The 26776-nt window shown below is 34.3% G+C and overlaps 5 protein-coding genes across 9 annotated transcripts in view; 4 read left to right on the forward strand and 1 right to left on the reverse strand.

Annotated features, from left to right (window-relative positions):
* The first annotated feature begins 59 nt into the window (after nt 1-59).
* Nucleotides 60-738, forward strand: LOC108744418 (putative peptidyl-tRNA hydrolase PTRHD1). The gene is made up of 2 exons (XM_018480167.2): nt 60-201; nt 336-738. The coding sequence occupies exon 2, from the start codon at nt 344-346 to the stop codon at nt 701-703; it is 360 nt and encodes a 119-aa protein (XP_018335669.1). The 5' UTR covers nt 60-201; nt 336-343; the 3' UTR covers nt 704-738.
* On the reverse strand, nt 736-1656 carry LOC108744417 (probable U3 small nucleolar RNA-associated protein 11). The gene has a single exon (XM_018480166.1). The coding sequence runs from the start codon at nt 1518-1520 to the stop codon at nt 813-815; it is 708 nt and encodes a 235-aa protein (XP_018335668.1). The 5' UTR covers nt 1521-1656; the 3' UTR covers nt 736-812.
* A 53-nt stretch (nt 1657-1709) lies between these two features.
* On the forward strand, nt 1710-4796 carry LOC108744416 (nucleolar protein 14 homolog). 3 transcript variants are annotated; one of them, XM_018480165.2, is made up of 5 exons: nt 1710-3071; nt 3133-3271; nt 3326-3620; nt 3683-3838; nt 3907-4796. In XM_018480165.2, the coding sequence occupies exons 1-5, from the start codon at nt 1884-1886 to the stop codon at nt 4004-4006; spliced, it is 1878 nt and encodes a 625-aa protein (XP_018335667.1). In that variant the 5' UTR covers nt 1710-1883; the 3' UTR covers nt 4007-4796. The 3 variants fall into 3 exon arrangements, with proteins under 3 accessions (XP_018335667.1, XP_018335666.1, XP_018335665.1); XM_018480164.2 differs by having other exon boundaries at nt 1710-1806; nt 1873-3071; nt 3133-3620; XM_018480163.2 differs by having other exon boundaries at nt 3133-3620.
* Nucleotides 4797-5598: 802 nt separating this feature from the next.
* Nucleotides 5599-11156, forward strand: LOC112904959. 3 transcript variants are annotated; one of them, XM_025976320.1, is made up of 14 exons: nt 5599-5850; nt 5913-6096; nt 6176-6324; nt 7025-7203; nt 7263-7385; nt 7481-7608; nt 7886-7995; nt 8236-8428; nt 8540-8659; nt 8748-8846; nt 8904-9170; nt 9571-9818; nt 9908-10164; nt 11008-11156. In XM_025976320.1, exons 1-14 carry the CDS (start codon nt 5803-5805, stop codon nt 11150-11152), a joined length of 2250 nt encoding a protein of 749 aa, XP_025832105.1. In that variant the 5' UTR covers nt 5599-5802; the 3' UTR covers nt 11153-11156. The 3 variants fall into 3 exon arrangements, with proteins under 3 accessions (XP_025832105.1, XP_025832104.1, XP_025832106.1); XM_025976319.1 differs by lacking the exon at nt 11008-11156 and adding an exon at nt 10632-10843; XM_025976321.1 differs by lacking the exons at nt 8540-8659; nt 11008-11156 and adding an exon at nt 10632-10843.
* Nucleotides 11157-12002: 846 nt separating this feature from the next.
* The window catches only part of LOC108744412 (dual specificity protein phosphatase Mpk3), a 21413-nt gene continuing 6639 nt past the window's right edge, over nt 12003-26776 (forward strand). Inside the window, exons 1-2 of the mRNA XM_025976323.1 lie at nt 12003-12616; nt 13776-13840. Coding sequence (XP_025832108.1) covers nt 12235-12616; nt 13776-13840 — 447 coding nt within the window. The 5' untranslated portion in view covers nt 12003-12234. The remainder of the gene's footprint in view (nt 12617-13775; nt 13841-26776) is intronic.

Consider the following 26776-nt stretch of genomic DNA (forward strand, 5'->3'; position numbering starts at 1 on the left):
CCCAAAATATGTTCCATTATGTACGTAAATTATTTTTATGTAATAACCCTTTTATGGAAATAAGTTATAGGGATTTAGTAAACGTCAGGTGCAAGGTCACCATAATTAACCTCACAATTTAGCAACTAATTATTATTAAAAAAGACTATTTATTTATACAAATTCGTTCATTAGTTTTTGTTAAAGCATAGCATTAACAAGGTAATTATTGGTTCTAGTAAAATTATTACTTTTCATGGAGAAAAATGCAAGTTTTATATTTTCAGTTCTAAACTTTTTAGAGTAGATATTCATAATTAATTAGGTATTAAATATTAACTGTTTTTTCACTTTAGTTTAGAACATGTCATCAACAGTAGTCCAATATATAATTGTGAGAAGTGACTTAGTGAAAGAACTAGGCTGGCCAATTGGGGCATTAATAGCACAAGCATGTCATGCAGTAACTGCAACTATGCATTTATTTAAAGATGACGAACACTTGCAAAGTTATCTTGCTAATTTAGAAAGTATGCATAAAATTACACTAGAGTGTTCAAGTGAAAAAGACTTAAGAGACCTAAGTGAAAAACTGACTGAAAATAGCATAGCACATCATTTGTGGATAGAACAACCAGAAAACATCCCAACATGTATAGCAGTTAAACCTTACCCAAAAGAACACATCCAAAAATATTTTAAGAAATTTAATCTGTTAAAATGAATCTAACATAAGGATTAAATATATATTCAATGTAAGTTTCTTTGATTTTTTATTACCATAAGTTTCTAACAGTTTGTTTACAATAAGGTTTTATAAATATACAAAATATTTATCTCTTTCTTTCATACTTCCATAAATACACAGGTGCAGAATCTTTACTGCCTTTTTTCACTTTCTTGGGTGGAATAGCAGTTTTATGTTCCATATGTCTTTTCATTTCAATTTTTTGCTGAACAATGGCCAATTGTTTTTCTCTTTCTATTCTCTTTGATAGTTCTCGATACAGTGCTATTTGTTTTTTTGTAACTTTATTGAATGTTTCAGAGTCAATAGTAGGAATTTCAATCTTTTTCAAGTATTCACAGTTGGTTTTGTAACTATCATCATCTTCTAAATTTTTTACAAAAATTAAATGTTTATTTTTGGGCTTGCAGTCAACATTGGATAAATGAAGTAGTGCTTGTAATTTTTCAATTTTCTTTTGCTCTTCTGTTCTTTTAGTTATTACATACTTAATGTCCTGTGTACGCATTAATTTTAATTGTTCTGGACTGTCTTCATCTTCAGGAGGGTTTTCATGGTGTACTCCATTTACAATTTTTGAATTTATCATGTGATGGTAGAATTCATCTGGATTCTTATTTAAGGCCCTTTTATGTAACTTTTTTAATGTCTCCTTTTTCGTATTATAGTCTTTTGCTCTTTCAACATAGTCTTTATGTTTTTCAAGGGGCCCTAAGTGCTTACGTTCTTCAGGTTGGTGTCGTTCTCTATGCACTTTCTGATTAACTTTAGAAGCCTTCTTCCACACTGACATTTTTGTTTATTAAGTATTAATGTGTTATTGATGATTTTTAAGGAATTAATTGTTTAATAATGAAACCAAAGCAGCACCTTTCGTAAATATTGATAAATATTTTTAGGTTACGTTGACCAATACCATAGAAATCACTATTATTAACATATTATTAATATTAAAACAAATGCACGTGTTTCTGTTTTCAGTGGGAGTAACGTAACCTTACATAACCTGTGTTTTTGACGCTTAAATTTGGTAGAAGAATAATTGAATAATGTTCACTTTTTGTTAGTTTTCCTACAATGTAAGTGTTTTTAAAAAAAGGGAAAGCTTGTGTGTTCAATTCAATGACTTTTTTTTTAATTCAAAGACGGTTTCACTATGGGGAGAAGCAAGAATAAACGAAATTCCAAGTTTGCCCCTCAAGCTAGCAATCTAGAAACTGGAACTATGAAAAACAAATTTGCTGCTATTGCTAGAAGTAAAGCACTACAAAGGCGAAAGAATACTATTTTGGAAGAGTATAAACATCGTAATAAAAAGAGTTACATTGCTGATAAACGTCTTGATTCTGCTGGAAGTAGATATGCTGCCCTTAAGGCAAAAAGTTATAAAACTGATTTTAATGCCACTCTGTCTAATGAGCATTTAACTCATGGTGGGAGAACGTTAAATGAAATAGAAAATTTTGAAGATGTAGGCTCTGAAGATGAAGAGATTGGAGGCTTGGACCGTGACTTTGTGGAGAGTGCTCATTTTGGTGGTGGTATGTTAAATAAATCCAATAAAAGAGGTGAGTCCTCATATAAAGACGTAATAGAGCAATTGATAATCGAATCTAAAAGAAAGAAAGAGGAACAAAAGAAAACAAAAGAGCAAACTAGCGAATTGACTAAAGAATTGGACAGCAAATTGCAACCCTTGATGTCGCTTTTTAGCAATAATTATAAACAGATTCAATCTAATGACATTGATGAATATGATAATAAAATGAAAGAACTACAGCTTGATAGATCAAGACCAGTAGAGAGATCTATTGAAGTTCCTGTCCAAAAGACTGTTAGCAGTTTACCAACTACATATAGCAGCTTTCAAAATATGCTGTCAGAAAGCCCACATGAAAATCTAGAATCAGTAATTAAAAATATTGTAGCAACTTGTCCAAAAGATAGAAGACAAATAATTACATTATTTGTATACTTGTTACAGTACATAGACTCCATAGCAGTCACTGCTGAAGAAAAAAAGAGTCTTAGTAATACCTTCACTGACCTTTACAAAGTCATAATTGATTGTCTGTTTGAATTAGTTCCCTCAGTGACCGATTTACATATGGTAATAGAGAAAATAATAGTGGAAAAACATAATGCTTACAAGGAAAATGCAGATGTGTTTCCTGGATTAAATATTTTGTTCTTTTTAAAAACAATCAGCTGCTTATTCTCCAACAGTAACAGTACAATTGGTTCAATTTGTGTGGCCTTTATTGACCAAATGCTAACAAATTGTAAGACTGAAAGTCTTAAAAATATTTCTTATGGTTTGTTTTTGGTATCCACAGTATTGCAGGTAAAATAAAATGCTTTTAAGTCTTAAAAGATATTAAATTTAACTTTATTTATAATTTCAGTATGGAAAATCATCTGAGGGATATTTACCATCAGCATTTAGTTTTTTAATTGGTGTGCTGTATATGGCAATACCACAAGATAAAAGGGACATTATAAAAGAATCTTCATCAACTGTAGATCTCGTTGTAACTGAAAACAGTAAAAGTAATAAAAAACCTATTGAATTTTTAAGTGTATCTGATTTATTAACAGATACTTTGTCGACTGATTCATTTAAATTAAAAATTATACATACAACATTAAAGCTTTTGAAAGATGTAATAAAGTATATTGAGGGACTTCCCTCTGAAATTGAACTGTTAGAATCGTTCTGTAAAATGCTGCAACTGTTACCATGGGAAACTTATCCAAAAGAAACGAAAAAAAGTTGCAGTGAGTTTGTAAAGATGTTGGAAGAAAAAAAAGGCAACAGGAAACTTAATTTCTTAGTACAGGAAAAGAAAAAACCACAAGCTTTACGTCTTTATGAACCAAATATTCAAAAAGTGTAAGAGTTTCAATTTTTACTTTACATGATAAGTTATTTAAATAATCGTTTACTTTTATTAGATATGAGCATAAAAGAACTAGAGGGACATCTAAAGGAGACTCTGAACAAACCGTGTTGGTACGTAAGTTGAAAAAGGAAAGAAAAGGAGCCGTTAGGGAATTAAGAAGGGACAGAGTGTTCTTGGCTAAAGTTAAAATAGATGAGCAATTACGAAGGTGGGAAGCTTTAATATATCTGGGTTCAATATTGAAATTTTAATTAACCCATTTTTCTTTTTTTGCAGTGATAAGGAACGATATGCAAAAATTAAAAGAATTTACTCAGAAGGAAACGTTCAACAAGCAGAGTTGAACATACTGAAAAAGAAGAAAGGCAAAAAGTGAATTTGAGGAAATCTAAAATTAATTTTTTTAATGCAATTTGTTATTCGTATATTTTCTGTTAATTATAGCTGTTTAGTGATGCAAAAATTAATTACTTAAATAAGTTAAAATTAAAAGACTTTTTTTACTAAAATGTATCTAATTAGTAATTACAATCTTCAATACATAGTATTTATTTTTAACTTCAAATTAAATGGTTTATTTTTCAATATAAATTGAATGTAAGATCTAAGGTTTTTATACTAATGCTAAAAGAAAATCAAGAATGGGATAAAAATTGTCTTAAAAATGTATTGGAAATCTTTTCCATGTTTGTAAAAAATAGGATTATAAAAAATTAAAAATATCTACTGCCAAAGGTTGTCCCCATAATTTTTAAATACTTTTACGTATACATGTACAATAAAACCATTAATACTAATTAAAAATCTGTTCAGTGCTAATACAAAGGCTCTAGTGCATCCCTGAAAAGCTATCGTCATCATAAGACCGATTGATTACGACACACACATCCACTCTTGCTGCCTATCCCAAACCAATCTTCACATTTCTCTAAAATCAGAACATTGCTAACCATTTGTGAACGGTGATATAGATCTAGAATCTAGTTCTTCCTCTGCCCCTCTGTGCTCCTGTTAGTTCATTTAACATTCGTGTTACTAGTTCTTTACGTGTAGGCAACCCACCGTACGTATAGATGCGTCAGGAGGCCTATAGTTGATTGTCTAAATTGTGCTAGTAACGAAGAATAGAATCTAGATCAAGAAGAGGGAAGAAGCGATTTAAGGGGCGATATAATAGTAAATGAGTTATAATTAATAATAGTAGTGTTATTAAAGATTAACTAGCGAAAATAAAATAGTAGATTTTTTATTATGCGACATATCCTACCATCCATATCTCTCCTCTTCTATATTGACTTCTATATGTCCATAGCGCCCTTTGGCCTCGTACTTTTTAAATAAATACCTCCTCGTCTCTATTTTTTTTTTCTATCCATGGTATTTTCATCGTACTCCTAATAACACCACATACAAAACGAAACTAAAAAAAGAACTTGATGATTTTATTGTGTTTATTATAGTATCAAGTGAATATATGGGAGTATAAAGGGGAAGATTTAATGAGGGTTTATGAAGGGTGTCGTCCCTTAAAACAAAACTCAAGCGAGATCACGATAAAAAAAGATAAAAATTAGTTCCAAATAAAATTGAAATCGTTTTTTAAAAAAACTCGAATGAAAAAACAAAAGTTTTTTTAACAGTCTACGGATTGATTCGATCCATGTTTGTAAAGTTCTGCCTACAAATTTTTCTTTATTTTCCCCCATGGCACACAAAAAGAGAATATCAATTAAAATAATTGGATTCTTGAAGGTGGAAATTGAATGTCTGTGTAAATTAAACGAAAGTTTTGATAGACTTTAAGTGAAAATTAAAGTAAAATACGTTTTGTTTTACTTCGAGCTTTCACAAACAACGTTACGTTACATCCATCAATCAACATGCAAGGATCAATATCACCCTGGTACCGAGGGGTACAAATATAAATATCATGCAAAGGAGATATTTTCTGATACAAAAGTTTCACTGACACGGTGACAGTATTGACAAGAAATCACAATGTCGAAAAGATGACAAAAACATTTCTTAAAAATCACGCACAAATTTCAAGTTAGTTTAACGATTTATTACAAATATACCAACGTGGAATTATAACTTTATTTTATTTTTATACAAGAGCGATAGTATTAATGATATATGAGTGATGTCCATGTAATTTAATTGGCAAAAATAATGGCAAGAAAATCGTTCCGCATTCAAGTCGAATTAGAGATACAATCTGTAAGTCTTTTTGAATATTACATTCGTTATTTAATTAAAAGTTTTAACATGAACCTTTGAAGGTAACATGTCCCGGTGTTTGGCTCTGTCCAAACGGGAAAGTCTCTTTGCAGGTGTACATGTTGGATTCATGTATTCAAACGGCACCCCTCGCACCGGTTTTTCCCCTGTTCATCGACGAACGTTTCGTATTTTACAAAACCTTCGCAAGCATCAACAAACTTGTTGATCTTCAAAGAACCTTTAGTAAGTCAGTTTTTCTAAACAAGAAAATAATTTTAAACGTTATTTTTCTTATCTTATTAATCGCAATAATTTATACAAGATAGGGAACATTTATATGCTGAGCTGATACAATGGCAAGATTGCGAGATGGGAAACGTTTTGTCCACTTTTGAAACGTCTTTAACAGATTTGCTTTTCCCGTCGTCTTGCGATGTTGATTTATTGATGGAACCAACACGAAATTATCCGGTAAATATTTATTCATTTCATTAAAGTAAACAGGGGGCCCAAAAAGTACGCAATATATTCATTGTAAGTTTATTCGAAACATTTTTCAAACAAAACTTTCTCCTTATTTTAATACGAGATCGTCTGTATTATCTAAATTTGATTTATTATACGGAGTGTTCAAAAACAGGAAAAAGAAGGTTTCGTTTAAATGGCACCCATGTGGAAATATCGCAAAAAATTACATAGACTTACATTTTGGAATTCTGAACAACTTTTTCCTATAACTTTTTTCAATTGGAGCCCTATTTCACATGGCTGCCATTTAAATGAAACGTTTTTTTCCCTATTTTTGAACACTCTGATAATAAATCAGATTTGGATAACATACGCGATTTTGTATTAAAATAGGGAATAAGTTTGGTCAAAATTTTTTGAATAATCATTCAGTTTAGCCGAAATAAATATATTACGAACTTTTTAGGTCATTTGACTCGAAAAAAACATTTGAATATCGGCGCGATTTTTTGTAAAGCCCCATATTTTTTTTCCTATAACAGTTGGAGTCATATTTCACATGACTGCCATTTAACAGAAACTTTATTTTTTCTATTTTCGAACACTATGTAGTGCTGGGCATAGTGCATACTTTTTGGGCCACCCTGTATATCTCTTATCATATTTGTACGAAAATATCCCAAAATTCGTATAATTATTTTAGGGAATCATTTCACCAAAAATAGAAATTTGTACAAAAACAACTATTGACGAAGTTTGTACTATGGATAAATGTAAACCAAACTCGTACGTTGTTAATCCTAAAACCATTTCATCCCAGCAATGTAGGGACGCATGTCCGAGACAACAAAAAAAAGTTTGTCACAGTGTCCCATATCACAGGTGAGATTCAGAATACATAATATAGGTAAAATTGTCTATTGTGGTATCAAATTTTTTAGGCAAAAAGTACTATGTGGCAAAGAAAAATCAAGACAAAATCAACCACAATTTTTCTCAACTTGTAAGCCCGATGATAGCTTAATATTACGAAAACCCCAGGGTATAGGTCCCAGTTGTTCATGGTAACCATTTACTTTTCACATTCGTCTCGTGTTTTTCGAATTTCAATTATTCCAGGCAATTAGCATATTGTTATTAATCGTAAGTTAATTTTTAGTGATGGCAAGAAAAAGGCTAGAAAAAAACCACTGAAAAGATTCCCACAAACAAAATTAAAAACACCCATTAGGAGGTCCTGCGCCGATGAGGAATTCCTTAAGTGTTTATCAAGTATTCCAAACCGAAGTAAGCTCTACTAAAAAAAAAAAAATGAATGAATAAACACGCTTGAGTTTCATTTTTTTTCTAATATCCCAAAACAAAATATGATTTCTTAACAAAAGAAAAAGATACATGTAAAGAACACGCACAAAGTTCATTGTTTTTTATCTTTCTAAACCGAAGCAGAACAAAATAAACAAAAAGGCATGCTCGATTTTCATTTTTTTTATCAGTGTAGAAGGAAAAAAGAATAACCACGTTTAAATTTATCAATTTTTTTATCTCCATTTGTTCTTTACAGCTCAATGCGGATGTGCTGATGGACATGAGGAGCCAAGCTGCCGAATATGCGAAAGTTACAAAAGACATTTCGACAATTTAGCGTCTCCGTGTCCTGCAACTGAGTCAGTGGTATGATAATTTGCTGTATCACTAAATCATTTTTCGTAACTGAAATAAAAAATGACACCCGTAATAGATCCAGCACCAACTATTCTTAGATTTTGTTTAACATCATTTCTACTACTCCGAGATCGTATTTTGTCATCTTATATGATGATACGAATTATATTTTCGTATTCTCGGCGAAACAGAAATATTTTAAATGTTTTTACTCATCTGTTTATTCGTCACGGTATTTCCAAAAAGTAGGATGAACTTAGAGGTAAGATCACAACCGAGAATAGATCCAGGGAGGACGTCCTTTCTAAGTTAAAAAGTGAAATAGAGCAGGATATTGACCAATTAATGTGTGCGAGGCCATGTACCCAAAGGAATTTTTTTTCGAATCAAATGAAAACGAGATCGGTGGCAAGTAACGAATTTGGAAAACGCATGTCAACGCGTGAGTACGTAAAAATTAGAAATAAACAGTTGAATAAAACAATTGCTGATTGTGGTTTATTATCAGTACGACTTGCCTTTGTTACATTTCTCTGTTGTTTTTTTTTTATAGAATTTTGTTGTAAACCGCGAAGATGCGTGTGTCCCAAAAATATGAGAAAAAAGCTTTCGTCCAAGAGTATTTGGGAGAGGAAAAACTTTGTTGGAAAGTACAGCCCGAAATGTAAAAAAGGTTGTGAAAAATAAACCCCCTGTTTGATGTTACTAAACACGTACCTTTTCTTAATTTATAATTTTTTTATCAAACCCTTGTCTTACAGATTTCAAAAAAGTAATACCCAGTATAAAATCATGCAAGGCGAAAAATAAAAGGGAACCTTCTGCGGAATGTTACAAAATCCCTCCCTGTTGCACAAAACGTAATGTTTCACTTATTTTAAAGCGTAATATCTTTCTCAAAAAAAAATTAATTATAGAAACGTTTTGCGATCGAATTTCTCCCCACGGCTCCATGATAGAAAACATGGAGTGTAATTTGCCACGCTCAAAAAGTTGCCAAAGCATGTGTTGCGATTCCCCGCTAAATTTGGACATTGATGATGACGACGAGTGTAATGCTTTGATATCAAAATATTGTCCTCAGAAAGAATTATGTCCTAAAGATAATAATAACACGTCATCTTCCTGGTTTTCTCCCAAAATTAACCTTACTGCTGACAACGAGATGCAATCGCAATCACTAGGTATCTACTCAAATAAAAAACAAAAAAGTGCCGAACAACAGCGTCTAGGCTCGTACTACTTTTATTTTATTTGTCTTTTTTTATCTTCGAAACTACTGTAGACAGTCGATAGTGTTGCCCACATCAAAAAACCACTGTTATATTAATAAAATAAACTGCATCGAACACGTCCGAACTCGTGTAAATTGTTCGTAATGCAGCGTTCACACTATCGACTGTCTTTTGTAGAAATGTGAGTGAAATAATTTAATTTTTCCACTAGAAATTTCGAAAATAAGGAGTGGAAATACAAATGGTTGAATTATTTCACTGTAGCGGCACCTTTTTCTTTTTGTACGGAACCCAGAAAATAACATAAAATTGCACACGACATTCTTTTTTCTTTTGCTTTTTCCAATAGGTTTGGATGTTTGTTTCGGAAAAAAATCTACTAGTTCAGAACCGCGCTTTTCCTCATTTTGCGTACAGAATGTGACCAACAATGATACAGAAAATCCCTTCAATTTAAAAAACGGAAAGTTTTTCTGTAATAAAAACCCCACTGATATACCAAATAGAATGGAACAACTAAACTGTTGCAAATCTCTTTGCAAATTCGATAGCAAAAAGGCGGCTAGAGGTTGTCTTAGCGATACCTGCAACACTGTGGTACTTCACTCTTTTTATTTAATACGATCCAAGTCCCTTTTTCTTTTATTTTTTTTCATAATGTCTATTTTACCTTTTTTGTTTTCTAGGGTTCTCGAACGCATCCTTTTCAAAAACAAATCGAATCAAGATCAAAATCCCCATGTTTAAAAGCCGATAGGGATACAGTTTGGTGTCCATATTACGGAACACCCTGTAGCTCAAATAAATTTAAAGATAGGATTAAAACCTTGACGGATATGACCCAGGATGGAACTTCAAGATCCAACTGTGCCGTTGCCAATAATTGTCCAATTACGTACTATGTCAACGATAGTGACGATTGTGATAACGATAACGCCAGCAGGTGAGACTGATATCATTTCTCTAACTTTAATCGTTTAAATTTTGAAAAATGTTTTAAATTTTCTTTTTTTTATCGTACCTATATTTTTTTAATATATTTGTGTTTGACTTGTGTGACCAAATGACCTATCTTAACGAGCAATGAGCGAATGCTGCAAGGACAACAGAAAGGTGTATACTTATTAAAATTTATGCGCCAAATTCTAATTGAAATTCTAAACGCCAACCTGCTAATTGTGAAACTTTTGAAAAAGCGTTTGAATGTATACATAAGTTAATTATAATTTGTTTTGCTTATTGTAAATTCTATTGGTTGCAACGTGCACTTGTTTGTTTTGTCATTTGTTTATTTTCGTTGCAGTTTTTATTTTTTCGTTTATTTCATCATTCATCTATTTATTAAAAAATAAAAAGAGAAACGGACGCACATGTTACACTTTAAAACAACTAAATTGTTTTTAATTTCAGCGATTCCCTTGATAATAAAAGCATAAGAAAATATTTTGATGAGAGGAAAAAATTCACGGATTCTTTGAATAGATTCTGTGATTCGTTGTATCGTAAAATTCAGTATAATTACGGAAAACTGTGTGAGGATAAATGTGATTGTTGCGAGTATTGAAGAACAAAATAAATACTATACATGTCCATTAACTAGTAAAATATATTTGTTTATATAGCGAACTGTAAATTATACCAATAAGAAAAATATTAAACCATTATTATATCGTAAAATAAAAATATACACCTGCAATAGACTTTTTAATGAATTTACCCTACACGACAAAATTAATACGTCGATGGCAACACAAAAATAGAAAAATTACAAACAATTCTTTTTCAGTTTGTCCACAGGTGAAGAATTTAGTAAATATGAAGAACGTTTATCTGACAAGCTAAAGTGCCATTATCAATCGTTACACAAAAAAATTCAATCGAACAGCACCATTATTAGAAGAAAAATGACAAATTTTTGGAGGAATCTATAAAAGTAGAAAAATGAAAGAAAAAGGAGTTAGAATGTAAAAAAAAGTTAGCAACTTAAAGAATATTAAATAAAGATTTACAAAAAATATTACAAAGAAATTAAATGTTTTATTATCTAACAAATGATGTCATTTTTTGGAACAAAGTAAGTAAGTATATTATATACAAAAAAACATTCGGATAAAGGTTCCTTAATAGGTACCTCTTCAAATTTCGATGATACTGAGAATTTTGGTATCTTTTTATCGTAAATCAAACAAATTATTCCTTTATTTATTATCGTTTTATTCAAAATTCTACTTTTAAAAATTTCCCAAATTTCCCATTTTTAGGTACTTACGACACCAAGTTATGCACCTATATAAGAAACTGATCGTTTAAATTTAAAGAATAACTTGAGGAGGGTAGAAATTTTTAATAATTCAATGAATTTGTGTCTTTAATGAAGAATAAGCATTTAAAACCCCATTTATATGTAGTTGAATTAACGACGAGAACCTGTGAGCCTGTGACGTCACATCTCATATAAAGAGAGAATGGCGAATGCTTCCCTTATGACACCCACCCGCATAAGTTTTTATCATTTCTTTTTTCATTCGTGGTTCGTTGCTGCTGTTTGCTAAGAGTATCGCAGTGCGTTCAATCGAGGAAATTACGCTATCGTCGCAGAAAATTACAGAAACTGTATTTCTTTACTTAAATCGTCTTTTTGGCCTACTCATCAATGAAGTGACGTACCCGGAGCGCATTGGTCGATTTCGAGTGATTCACGTGATCAACGGCCAATGGCGCCTTCGTTTCGGCCGAGTCGCTTCGTACACCCTCGCACAATAACCTGAAACAGAAAATGGGCAATGCCGAATCGAAATCATTCAGAGCGAGTGTGGTCAGCGATCTGCGTGCGACGTCGTGTCGACTTGGTTGGTGAGGTGTGAAAGATGCAAATGCACCTGTGATATTGTTTTGTTTTTGACTGAACGCGACCGACATGTGTGGTGGTTGTCGTTTGTTTTGTGATGCAAAAGCTGTCAGTGTTGTTTATTAGTCCGTTCGTCGTACGTAAACATTGACTTAATTTATTAAAATGCCCACGACCGCCGACTGCGATTACGAGTGCGTTTCGAAGGAATGGTTGTTAGCCGAACTGAGGAAAGACCCCAAGAATCTTGTGATTCTCGATTGTCGTAGTTCGAACGAGTACGGTGAATCCCATATCAGGGAAGCCGTGAATTTTTCGATACCGTCGATCATGTTGAGGAGACTGGCAATAGGCAAGATAGACCTGGCGTCCACCATAAAATGTCGCGAATTGAAGAACAGAATATGCAACACGTACAAACAGAACATTTATGTACTGTACAACGACGTGTTAGGGGTTCAACACCAACAGCACCCGAACGACTCGACTCTGAGCGTTTTGCTCCGGAGGCTAACACAAGATGGTTGCCATGTTGTTTGTCTGGAAGGTTAGTAGTGCTGTAACAATTGTTTTCTTTTTTTTAATTTCGCTTGTTTTTTGTTTGTTTGCGTTTCTTTGTTAAATTTCCGTTTGCCGAGTCGTTTGTTACGACCTAATGGGCCATTTTCGTGGCCAGGTGCTGAACGTTTCATCCAAACTCGCAGTTGTTTACTGCATGTTGTTGATCCACAGGTATAGTTGACCAGATGGGTTTTCGAAGCGACAGTTACTTTTCTACCGATGAGCGATTGGTTTAAACTACTTTTACTCTATTCATTGACTATTTTTGATTTAAACCTTCGTTCGTCACAGCATAACATAAGATTGTTCATTCATTCATAATATATAAAGGATTGTTATATAGGTGACATACGTTACTCTCATATAATAATTATTATTATTATATTATTAGTATCATTTTTTTTTTTGTTTGGCAGTAGTTTATTTGTTTGATTTTCGATCCTTGCACATTGGAATAGAATCGTCATATTCATAAACAGGATGTGCTTATGTAACTACTTCCTGATGATAATGATGATGTACAATTTAATTTGTATTAATGATAAGTGTAAATAATTTCTACAGTCATGTAAAAATGATAAAACTTAACAAACAATCACATTTGCTAACGTTAGTTCCTACTGAAATGATATTTTCAAAAAATTACGATATTAAAAATGGCTGCCAAAAGCACCGCATGCATGCTGTTTCGAAATCCTTTTTCAATTATGAGAACGCATGTCAATTAAACAGCACAAATTAAGTTTCAGCTNACAGTTCATCGTTCTTTTTCTTTTTCTGTTAATAAATATGTACAATTTGTAGTTTTTCTCTCTATTAAACTAAATAACTAACCAAAACAGAAAGTTGTTTATTTTCTAAGACTATGATTTGTATGACGCCCCCTTAGTATAATGTATTTGAAATTTCCCTTCGATGTCATTACAAGCGGATTCTACAATTATATGAAAAAATGATGATTGCATGTAACAGAATATTCCATATTTCTCAATTCTCTATTAGTATATACGTACATTGGTGGATACATGTGGTTATTTAAAAGTCGAGAAATCACAATAGAGCCGTCATCATCATTATTATGTATTATGTAAACATTAGAATGGTAATTGTTGGCTTTGAAAAGGATATCCTCTCTCCGTTTGTAGGTAAAGATACGAAAGACGAAGGCGAAACAAACGAACGCGCTTTGTGTACGCACAACGAAGCGGATGTGCGCTAATAAAAGACTTCCAACCAACATTTAACTTAAACTATTCAGTTGTTGGCGTTATTGTTATTGTTCTATATGACCACGAACGAAATGCAAAATTTGTTTAAACAATTTGAATAACTTGAAATGAAAATTTATCTGGACCTGGAATTTTTTTAAAGGGAAAAAGGCTCCCATCCGTTGAAGATAACTCGTATGTCTGTCGGTTTGTTAGTCACAGTCGCGTTGTTTTTAAATCCATGATCCGTAATTTGAAACTACTAGTCACTGTATATTTCAATTTTATTATTAGTTAAAAATATACCTATGGCTTCACCTATTAAGACTGATGTGGCCCTAATGTGGATACCCTATTTCAGACCTTTGACGATATGCCCTATGTAGCCTAATCTGGCCCTGATATGGATACTCTATCTGAAGCCCTTTACGTTTGACTTGTTAATACTGATTTCAATGCTTTGTCGCCTTGCTCTATTTAGACTGATCTGACCCTGATGTGGATATCCTGTCAGAACTTTTACGACGCGATACACTATTTTAACACTTTAGGGCTATGTCCTATTTAAGCTGATCTGGCCCTGATGTGGATACTCTCTCTGAAACCTTTTACGTTTGACTTATTAATACTGATGTGGTTCTGATGTTGATACCATATTTCAAAGCTTTAACGCCTTTCCCACTTCATTCTGATGTGGCCCTAATGTGGATACCCTGTCAGAACTTTTACGACTCGATGTTGCTCTGATGTGGATACCCTATCAGAACACTTTTACGCTTCAATCTAATTCTCATGTAGATACTCTACTTTAACCCTTAAGCTGTATCTTCTATTCGTATATCCTAATCTGGCCCTGATATGGATACTTTTTACGCTTGTCTCATTAATACTGATGTGGATACTATATTTCAAAACTTTAACGCCTTTCCCAATTTATTCTGATCTGGCCCTGATGTGGATACTCTGTCATAAGTTTTAAGGCTCGATATGGCTCTGATGTGGATACCCTTTAACGGTAGGTATGCCCTATTTAGCATTTATAGACACATTGTTAAGATTTCCGCGATATCGTTGAATCAATGGTTATCATCAGTAATTACTGTGTTATGCTCATTGCTCAGTGCTCGGGAATGTATGTAGTTTCCATTAAAATTGATAATAATTACTCATCACAGCCGTTCATTGAAAAAAAAATTACGTTGTCGGGACAAACAAAATAGTTCTTCGTGGTAAGAATTTCTTCTCGCGTTGTTGCATTGATGACTCAGGCCACGTAGGTACACATTATATTTGATGATTTATAAATGACTAACCGGCGAATTGTTATGTGTGTGTCATGTACCTACGATATAAGGAAGTTTTCTTTTTCTGTAGAAGGTTGTTGCCCTTAGTTCGAGAAACGTCTCCTCACAGTGGTACAGAAATACAGACATCAAGAATTGTTTAGTAAAAATTACATTGGGTAATATTTGTGGCTACATGAGTGTCATATATCTATCGTTCATTAAAAAAGAGTGCGGGAAGATCGGCCACACTCGCTACGACAGAGTACCTACATGCATTTTTGTGAAATTTTTCATGTTCATGGAAATTTATAGAATAAACAAAATAGCTCAAAACCTAACGCCAAAATACGAAACTGTAGTTGTCCGAAGCAAGGTTACCATCTTCAGGGACTGAAGTAAAACCGAGTGAACAGTTGGGGTTGGCGTTGGGGTTTTGAGCTATTTTGTTTGTTCTACAACAACCGCCAACGTTTTTCCAATCTTCATATATGGAAATTTAAGCAGAAAACTCAAATACACCCAAAAAGTTCATAGTGGTCCTGTTCATACAACTAAAAAAGCAGGAATATTTTGAGTAAAATTAATGGGTAGTTAATCGGTAGTTAGTATTTAAGCATTGTCAGATCTTTCTGTACATTTTGTTTGCTATTTAAATTCATATTGCCGCATTTCTATGTGACCATGAATATTCGAAATACATAACAAATAATGTTATTGATGACTGTAGGTCCGGTTGATTTGTCACTTAGTGTAGGTCAGTAGTAGGTATGTAAGGTGTGGGTGATTGTATGTACAAAAAAAGAAGGAAAGATAATAACTCAATAGCTTAATAAATAGAGGCGGCGCGGCGCGGCGGGCGCACCCTTGAACGAAATGCTTACCATTATAATAAGTTCTTGCTTTTTCGCCCACATGCCACAGTTCTTAGGTGCGTGGGAGTCCGGCGAAATGCCTCTTCGCAACCGCCGCCCCCACACGTCCGATCGTTGTTTTCCACCCTTCTCAGGCCAACACATTTTACTGCCTGCGTGCCGCCAGCGCTGCTACAGCCAAGGGCGCCCCCCTTACTCCCTTCGCACCTTTTCATACATAGATGCATGTCTTCCGCCCACGCATTCGACGCCGTCGCCGCCGTCACCGACGCTGTTAAAGCGTCACGGTTTTTATTTTTCATCAGGCTGATTAAAAGATTTTTTCCGCTTGTTTCTTCGGATTTACGTTTAATCTGCTACTATTTTTTTGCGGGGGTGTGCCTAATACAAAAAAAAATTTCAGACAAGCGCTTGATTTGGTCATAATGATATCGAATAATAAACAAATTAGAAATAAAGAGTTAGTACTACACTCAGAAAAATGTAAGAAAAATTACTATAACGTTGTAGAGGTTTTGTAGAAAATTAAACTCAAATTTGTAGTAAGGTTAACTAACGGTAAACTTAAATTTGACTATAAAATTGTAGTGGTAAATTGTAGGAGAAATATCGACAGAGGCTCAGACAAATTCCTTACAATTTGAATAAAATGTTTACAACAACAATTTCGTGAATTTCATTACAAAATGTAGTAAGATTAAATAATTTTTGTAGAAAATATAAAGATAAAATGTAGCAATTTTTATTGAATATTTATTTGCGTTTCAGTTGTAAACAAATGTGCTACAATTTTGTATATATTTTTTTAATTATTGTATAGAGATATGCTACAATGAAAAGTAATTTTTAAGAAGAATTTGCAGTACATATTCTTTAAAGTTGTAGTAGAGTGACAAACAGTTTGTAGAAAAAAAAAGTAATTACAATATTATATTAATTTTCACTACAACTTGTTTCTGTCCCTATGTTCGCTACAACTTGTAATGAAAAGTTCTACAATTGTAGAAGTTTGTTCTACAGTTTTCTCTGAGTGTAGTGATGAGCAAATTGAAGACCAAGACAAGATTGATATGGTCTTAGTTTTGTTTTTCGACAATACGACTTAGTTTTGATCTTATTTTTGCAAAACTTATTGCCGTAATATTTATGGAAATTAAAATTGAGTACGTATAACATGTGCTCCGTTGGTAACTTTCTAACTTCAAACCCATCCCTACCATTGCGAAAATTTCTATGGTAATAGGTAGGCATTTAGGAAGTAAAGTANTAAAAGTTGGTCTAATATTGGGAAATCAAATGACACAATTAAAACAGAGATTGTTACATTATTCTTGATTGTTTTTTTATGACAAAAAACATTTTTTTTACAACTTTTGAACTAAGGGTGGGCTAACGAAATAAAAACTTCGGCCATCCTTGGCTATCCTTCGGCAATGAAATGATTTTCACATATTGGTTTAGGTGTTTTTTTTTTAACTGTTATAACTTTTGAACCAGTACTGGGCTAACAAAAACAAAACCTGGGCTAACCTGGGACAATCAAATGACAATTTATAAATATCAAATTTTACAAATATCCTGGCTCAAAATCAGGCATAAGAGAATGGACAAATCCCAGCGCCAAAGGAATTGTTTCATACGGTAATAGATAGAGGATCTAGAAGCCACCATTACATCGTTTATAGTTAGAGAAAAGAATAGTAAGGGGCCACACAGTCGACCCTGAGGTACTCCGGCAGCCATTGAAATCTTGACTATAACTTTTTATTGTAATTTAATTATAAGATTATGATCAAATCCAGGTTCTACAAGCATGAGTAAGCAGATTAAAACTTCTGAGTATCCTAAAATAATGCAGTTTAAAACTCTGATAAATATAAATCGAAAAAAGATTCGTTTTGTTGGCGTAATAAATCTTCAGGAAAATGGGCGCCAGTTTTTAAACTTCCTACGTGTGTACTACACTTGTTGTTTTGTAAGTAGTGCGAGTTTTAAAAGTTAATTTCGTGCATATATCTGTATAAACAGGATAAGGTTTATTAGTTTGCGGACTTAGTTAACGTGTCCGTCGATTTTATGAGCACCGTTGACCGGAAAGCAAATTTTCCTTCGACATTTGCTGCTGCGAAACTTATAATTGAAGTCTATTTTCGATTCGAAACAAAATTTTTACGAGTTCGCTACTTGATGCTCCCATTTGGCGTACGTATTTTCCGCTGAACTTGCCGTGAAAAACAAGGAAACATTTTATTCTCTATTAAGGTTCCATGTCAAATAATTAAGTAATAATTCCTGAGTGAGATTAGTTGTCCATCGTCCATCTCAATGACTATCGAATTGAGGGAAGAGTTCGAAATTTTTTGCTGCAATTGCTTAGTTTTTTTTTATTTTTTTGTATTGGAATCATATGAAGCAGGTTTCGAATTTTCTAGTGAACGGGAAATATTGCAGATCATATAGGTACGTCGGCTAACCAGGCCACCAGGCCGAACTCCCGACCGTTCGTTCCTGTTCCCGTTGCATCGTTGCTAAGCAACGCATGGGAAAGGTGTATTTTCTCATAAGAGGGAGGAAGGTACATCTACAATTATACCTGTTGTACCTATTATAAAATCGTCGGGCACTTTTTGATCCTAGTATTAATTGCTTTCGTTAAAAATATCAAATTATCGTAAAAATCGGCGTTATTTAAAAAATAAAGTAACGAGAAGCTTAAAAATACTTTCTTGTGATTATAAGTATCATAATTGTGTATTTATGATTGTAAAAATATAACCGAAAACTACTAAAATTATGACTAAACCTGAAATCATAAAATGACAGGATAAGAATAACGATACTGAACTTTGTAGGAGAACTGTAGGGATTATTCCAAGTGTGAAAAAAATTTGCAATATAAATAAGNTTAGCAACCTTTTTCGAATTTCTAAATTAACCGTTCGCCAGCATAGAAGTGACTTCTTTTTAATAAAGGCGAAACGACCCTGCCCTATCCTCTGTTTTATATCCCTACTACTCCTTCCATCCTTCCTAGGTATCTAAAATCAGCCACTTCTTCTAATTTTTTCAAGTATCATCATTAACATTAATTCCACAAAGACTAGGGCCTCGCAAAAATTTACCCGCCCGGAACCTTCCAATGGCTAAGGCCGCCCCTGCTTCGTCACTTCTTTCGCGTATTTTCTTTTCCTACCGTGATCATCGGTTAAGGTTTGGTTAGGTTAGGTCATAAAGTTATGGGAGGAAATGACAACACCAACGAAGTGAGAAGTAAGTACTTAATCCCATTTGAGGGTATTCCAGATTACTTGGGAGTTCTTTCAAAGGCAAATTCGAAATGAAAAGTGGTAAGAATGAGGTCCGGGTTCGGGTTCGAATCCCGGCGAGGCTGTGAGATCAACATCACATTTTTCCTCATTAACTTGAGGTAGTCTGCAGTGGGAAGAACTTAAATTGATTTCACATTAATGTCTAAAATGCCTAGCAAATTGTTATCTAGACCCAGTAAACAGTTTCGACTGTATCTTAATAGTTTTTAATTTAATGAACTATTAACATGTTCAAAAAAAAAAAAAAAAGATTCAACAACATGAGTTAAGAAAATAAAAAGACAATGGATTTTTTAATTCATTCATGGTGCTGCTGATAATAATGTATTGTGTCATTGCACTTATTATATTCCACTTTTAATTCATTGCTAATGAATGAACTATTGTTCGAAGATGTTATCAGAACAATCGGTTGACTGACTTTGAAACTTATGTCTTATTATACCAATCACTGGCAAATTTTTACAACACATACCCACAATGCTTTATTGTTATTATTATACTGTATACACCCGTTCAAATTTGGAGGGATGCTTGTTGTTATTTTTTTATGTTTATGTATATTACACTACTTTGACTCTCATTTGGGTGGAACGTTAAGGATATTGTTAACAACTCCGCCTATATTAACCAACTGCCTAATATGAAGTTATTACAGTGTTAAGTTTGGTTTTCTTATTAAATTCTGTATAGGAAAGTTTGGATATAGTGATTCCGTTTAAAATGATATATCGTTCATTATGACTGATTCTCAAGAAATCATATCCGGCTATAATGACCCTATTGATTAATAATAACATTTTCGCTCATTTTTTCTGACCCTTCTTATGCATATTGATATTACAATTCATCGTTCTTTGTCTTTTTTTGTTAATAAATATATACAATTTGTACTTTTTCTCTCTATTAAACTAAATAACTAACCAAAATAGCAATTTATTTTCTAAGACTATGCTTTGTATGACGCCCGCTTAGTACGACGTGTTTGTCATTTCCCTTCGATGTCGTTATAAGCGGATTCTACTGTAATTGTAAGCCAGTATACTGTAAAATTGTGGTAATGTTTTTTTTTAAGTGCTTACTCGACGTTTCGGACTTTTACACGACTTATTAGACATTTGAATGTGCAGTTTGTTTTTACGATAATTAACAATAATTTGCAGCGTATACATATCAAAAGACGATTCATGTATGTGAAATGTTTTTTTTTACGAAAATAGATTGATCGCCCCCACCGGATTTCCTGCTAAGAAACGAAAATACACGCAGCCTCTATGATGTTATTACATGCATTATGTATGCGTGCATGTATAATAACGTATGTTTTATGTGTTGGTATTTATTATTGTTCTAATTTGCATGCAACTGGGTAAACATTAAATTGCTTCCGTTATTACAAAATCGATTCTGAAATATTGTCTAATTGTCTACACAAAGGGAACAAAATTTTTCGATGAAGCTGACTGCTCTTTTGCTATAGATACTTATTCAAAGAAAATGAACTTTAACTTAATGGGTCTAGAGATATTTATATAGGGTGGCTCATAATAGATAAAGGTTAAATTGAAAGGAGTAGAATTACGACTTTTGCTTAAAAATATATTTAATACACTCTTTTCACTTATGGTGTACAATTCGGCACAGTCAAAGAGCAATACCACTTAACTCGCTCAACTACCAAGAAAGAATGCCTCTTTTCCCTTTTGGTATATACATAGGTATATACCATACATATATTCATAGACTAAATAGTAAACTAAATTATAAACAAAACACCGCTCTCCGGCAAGGAATAGTAGTCCCGCAGAATATAAACAATGACGTGGTCACGAACAGCCAGAGGAACTCCAAGGCAGAAATAGGTTCTTACATTCGGCCCTTCCTGACCCCAGGAGTGTCCCTACGACTGGAATGTCCACAAGCGTCTACATGTCTGCGAAAAGAAAATATATCACTTTTCGAAAGGTTTCGTGTGATTATGCAAGGAACGGGGAAATTGAAAAGTTACCACAGAGCTCATAACACAGAAACGGGCGTCCCCGTTGTTTCTTTTTTTTTTTTTTTTGGATTAACTTAATCGGCATTACAATAAGTTAGAGTTAAGATGCTTCTTAACATCAATACCTTAATGTATATCTAAATCTATGGGTACCCTTATGAGCCGCCTCCGAAGCGTGCGTCGGGGACAATGAGCTTTGAGCCCACCTCAACCCTGCAGCACTTCGTTGGAGGTGTGTCAACGTAGGTGGCCAACAGGGACGGAGAGAATCGACATCTCCTCTACCTGTGTCACCTACCACGACCCCACTTCGAGACTTTCGGCTCGTCTTATCGCTAAATTACCTGTCGTTGTCGTTTACAAAAGTAATCCACGGTCTCATGTTTTCGATCCCCGACACCCCTTGATACGGTGTCCGTGATCGAGCCATTCCAGGAATATCACGTACTTCGTAGCGGTCTTTTCCTAGGATTCGAGTTACGCGGAAGGGGCCGCGCCACTTAGGTAACAATTTTTGACTTGTGCCAGTACTTGGGGTGGATGTGAGTTTTATCAGGACCAAATCTCCCAATGAATACTGAATCGGACCGACACGTTTTGCGTCAAAGTACTGTTTTTGCAACTGTTGGTTCTTTTCGGTGTTGGTAATGATTTCCTTTCTTAGAGCGGTTACGTCGATTTCTCGTTGTTCATCCGTTTCCAATATTGCGTTGTGGACAACACGATATCCTAAAAGGGCTTCGCTCGGAGAGAAACCAGTCGTTTTGTTTATAGTGCCATTTAAACCTAATTGAATATTATTGATATTTTCGTCCCAGCTGTCGTCATCGACATCGGCACCCATGGTTGCCAAGGAGTTAAGTAAGGTGCGATTATATCTTTCGATTTGACCGTTGCCTCTAGGTAACGCGACGGCGTTAAGGTAATGTCTCATTCCTCGTTTCCGACAGAATTTTTGGAACGACTTTGATGTGAATGCCGTCCCTCGGTCGCTAATCACCCGACGGGGAACCCCAAAAATCTTAATTACCTCACTTAGGTATTTTAATGCGTGTTTAGTTTTAGTGTTTTTTACTGGGAAAATTAATATAAATTTTGTAAATGCGTCTATAACAGCAAAAATGTGGGTATTTCCATGCTTGGTCTTGATAAAGGGTCCTAGGTGGTCAATGTGGATAGTATGAAAGGGCCGACCGACTTTAGGAATGGGATTCAAATATCCCGGTTTAGATCCCGAAATTGATTTGTAGTATAAACAATGCATACAATTTTTGACGTACTTTTTGACAAAGCGGCGCATATGCTTAAACCAGTATTTGGACGAAATAAATTCGAATGTTTTTTCGTATGCAAAGTGCCCTATGTCATCGTGGCACAATTTTAAAACCTGATATCGTGCCACGTCAGGTACCACCCACTTAAGGCCAGTGTTCGTGATTTTATAAACTATTCCCCCTTTTAAAGCAAAACTGTTGAAAATATTTTTGTGTTTGTGTGACTCGCCAGTCATCAAAGTAGTTTTGAGTGTTTGGATTTGTTTATCATGTTGCTGGGCTGCTAACAGCCAGTCGCTTTCGGTTATGTTTATTGTATTTACTTGTAATTTAGTTTGGGGAGGGTTACGACTTAGACAGTCGACATGACGCATATGCATATTAGAGCGATGTTGTATTTCATAGTCGTATTCGCTTAATTGCATAACCCATCGCGCTATTCTCGGGTTTNTTGTTAATAAATATATACAATTTGTACTTTTTCTCTCTATTAAACTAAATAACTAACCAAAATAGCAATTTATTTTCTAAGACTATGCTTTGTATGACGCCCGCTTAGTACGACGTGTTTGTCATTTCCCTTCGATGTCGTTATAAGCGGATTCTACTGTAATTGTAAGCCAGTATACTGTAAAATTGTGGTAATGTTTTTTTTTAAGTGCTTACTCGACGTTTCGGACTTTTACACGACTTATTAGACATTTGAATGTGCAGTTTGTTTTTACGATAATTAACAATAATTTGCAGCGTATACATATCAAAAGACGATTCATGTATGTGAAATGTTTTTTTTTACGAAAATAGATTGATCGCCCCCACCGGATTTCCTGCTAAGAAACGAAAATACACGCAGCCTCTATGATGTTATTACATGCATTATGTATGCGTGCATGTATAATAACGTATGTTTTATGTGTTGGTATTTATTATTGTTCTAATTTGCATGCAACTGGGTAAACATTAAATTGCTTCCGTTATTACAAAATCGATTCTGAAATATTGTCTAATTGTCTACACAAAGGGAACAAAATTTTTCGATGAAGCTGACTGCTCTTTTGCTATAGATACTTATTCAAAGAAAATGAACTTTAACTTAATGGGTCTAGAGATATTTATATAGGGTGGCTCATAATAGATAAAGGTTAAATTGAAAGGAGTAGAATTACGACTTTTGCTTAAAAATATATTTAATACACTCTTTTCACTTATGGTGTACAATTCGGCACAGTCAAAGAGCAATACCACTTAACTCGCTCAACTACCAAGAAAGAATGCCTCTTTTCCCTTTTGGTATATACATAGGTATATACCATACATATATTCATAGACTAAATAGTAAACTAAATTATAAACAAAACACCGCTCTCCGGCAAGGAATAGTAGTCCCGCAGAATATAAACAATGACGTGGTCACGAACAGCCAGAGGAACTCCAAGGCAGAAATAGGTTCTTACAAAATGTTGATGATTAAAGGGTTACGTAATGTGTTATACCTTAAAAGATCAATTTTTTTATTGAATTTTCTAAATGTGAGAGCACATTTTCCTCAGAAAAACGACCTAGTTCTAAACGTCACTTTTTGGTATATTAAGTACAATTTTTAATCGCTACTCACATTTAGTACGTATAGCTCTGATTGGGTTGGAATTTCCCATGCTTATAAGGGTTTTTCAATGGGCTGAATACGAATATGCTTTTGAAAATGCCCACAAATGCCTCCAAGCAACCAACCCCGGAGTACCCTCAAATGAGATTAAGTCCCAAAATGAAGATGTCTTCGTCACAGGGGCGGCCTTTGGGGGTGGCGAACAGGGCAACCGCCCGGGGCCTCGCTCTTGAAGGGGCCTCGCGCACTCGCGCAACAATCTAATTAGAAAAATATTAGGTAGTAATAGTACATACCACTAATGTTTATTTGAATTTCTTAATAGTCTTAAAAGAAGTCGCAAATTTGCTATCTTTGTCTTTATCAATTTTTTTTAATTTTCGATAAACAGTTTTAAAATTGTAAACTTATTTATGAATCACTTTGCATTTTTCAAGTCATCATCATCATAATAAGGTCGTCAGTCCTAAGACTGGTTGGACACGTACCTCCACCTCTTTCCTATCCTGACCTAAAACTAGTACAGCCCACATCCTTAACTATTGGCGAACAGTAATCTAATCTAGGTCTACCTTTACCCCTCTTAACTCCTTTTTTACCCACGTTATTCTCATAATCCACCTATAACACCACATTTCGAACGCTTCTAACCTTTTCTTTTCCGCCGCGCCTACTGTCCATGTTTCGCACCCGTACAACGCCGTGCTCCAAATATACACCTTTAGCAACCTTTTTCGAATTTCTAAATTAACCGTTCGCCAGCATAGAAGTGACTTCTTTTTAATAAAGGCGAAACGACCCTGCCCTATCCTCTGTTTTATATCCCTACTACTCCTTCCATCCTTCCTAGGTATCTAAAATCAGCCACTTCTTCTAATTTTTTCAAGTATCATCATTAACATTAATTCCACAAAGACTAGGGCCTCGCAAAAATTTACCCGCCCGGAACCTTCCAATGGCTAAGGCCGCCCCTGCTTCGTCACTTCTTTCGCGTATTTTCTTTTCCTACCGTGATCATCGGTTAAGGTTTGGTTAGGTTAGGTCATAAAGTTATGGGAGGAAATGACAACACCAACGAAGTGAGAAGTAAGTACTTAATCCCATTTGAGGGTATTCCAGATTACTTGGGAGTTCTTTCAAAGGCAAATTCGAAATGAAAAGTGGTAAGAATGAGGTCCGGGTTCGGGTTCGAATCCCGGCGAGGCTGTGTGATCAACATCACATTTTTCCTCATTAACTTGAGGTAGTCTGCAGTGGGAAGAACTTAAATTGATTTCACATTAATATCTAAAATGCCTAGCAAATTATTATCTAGACTTAGTAACCAGTTTCAACTGTATCTTAATACTTTTTAATTTAATGAACTATTAACATGTTCAAAAAAAAAAAAAAAAGATTCAACAACATGAGTTAAATGTAAAATTTGAGGGGTACAATATGTAATGTTTAGAAGTAGTCACGGATGACTTACTCGAAGAAATAATTAAACAAATAAACTCATTGTTATGCAATTACTGCTTTGTCTATAAATAATGTTTAGGTATGTAGATACCATCTATGTATTCGATTCGAAGAAAGTTATTTCTTCGAATCAAACCAACAAAATAAAACAATGGAATAAGCTACATGTTTGTCTTGCAAATTAGATGAAAGCATCGGGTGAACAAAACATTCAAACAACACTGAAAACAAGTGAGTGCGGGAAGATCGGCCACACTCGCTACGACAGAGTACCTACATGCATTTTTGTGAAATTTTTCATGTTCATGGAAATTTATAGAACAAACAAAATAGCTCAAAACCCCAACGCCAAAATACGACACTGTAGTTGTCCAAGGCACTTTTCGGTAACAAAGTTACCATCTTCAGGGACTGCAGTAAAACCAAGTGAACAGTTGGGGTTGGCGTTGGGGTTTTGAGCTATTTTGTTTGTTCTACAACAACCGCCAACGTTTTTCCAATCTTCATATATGGAAATTTAAGCAGAAAACTCAAATACACCCAAAAAGTTCATAGTGGTCCTGTTCATACAACTAAAAAAGCAGGAATATTTTGAGTAAAATTAATGGGTAGTTAATCGGTAGTTAGTATTTAAGCATTGTCAGATCTTTCTGTACATTTTGTTTGCTATTTAAATTCATATTGCCGCATTTTTATGTGACCATGAATATTCGAAATACATAACAAATAATGTTATTGATGACTGTAGGTCCGGTTGATTTGTCATTTAGTGTAGGTCAGTAGTAGGTATGTAAGGTGTGGGTGATTGTATGTACAAAAAAAGAAGGAAAGATAATAACTCAATAGCTTAATAAATAGAGGCGGCGCGGCGCGGCGGGCGCACCCTTGAACGAAATGCTTACCATTATAATAAGTTCTTGCTTTTTCGCCCACATGCCACAGTTCTTAGGTGCGTGGGAGTCCGGCGAAATGCCTCTTCGCAACCGCCGCCCCCACACGTCCGATCGTTGTTTTCCACCCTTCTCAGGCCAACACATTTTACTGCCTGCGTGCCGCCAGCGCTGCTACAGCTAAGGGCGCCCCCCCTGACTCCCTTCGCTGTAGCAGCGCT

Source organism: Agrilus planipennis, unplaced genomic scaffold (assembly GCF_000699045.2).
Source record: "Agrilus planipennis isolate EAB-ADULT unplaced genomic scaffold, Apla_2.0 scaffold17, whole genome shotgun sequence".
NCBI classification, from domain to species: Eukaryota; Metazoa; Arthropoda; class Insecta; order Coleoptera; family Buprestidae; genus Agrilus; species Agrilus planipennis.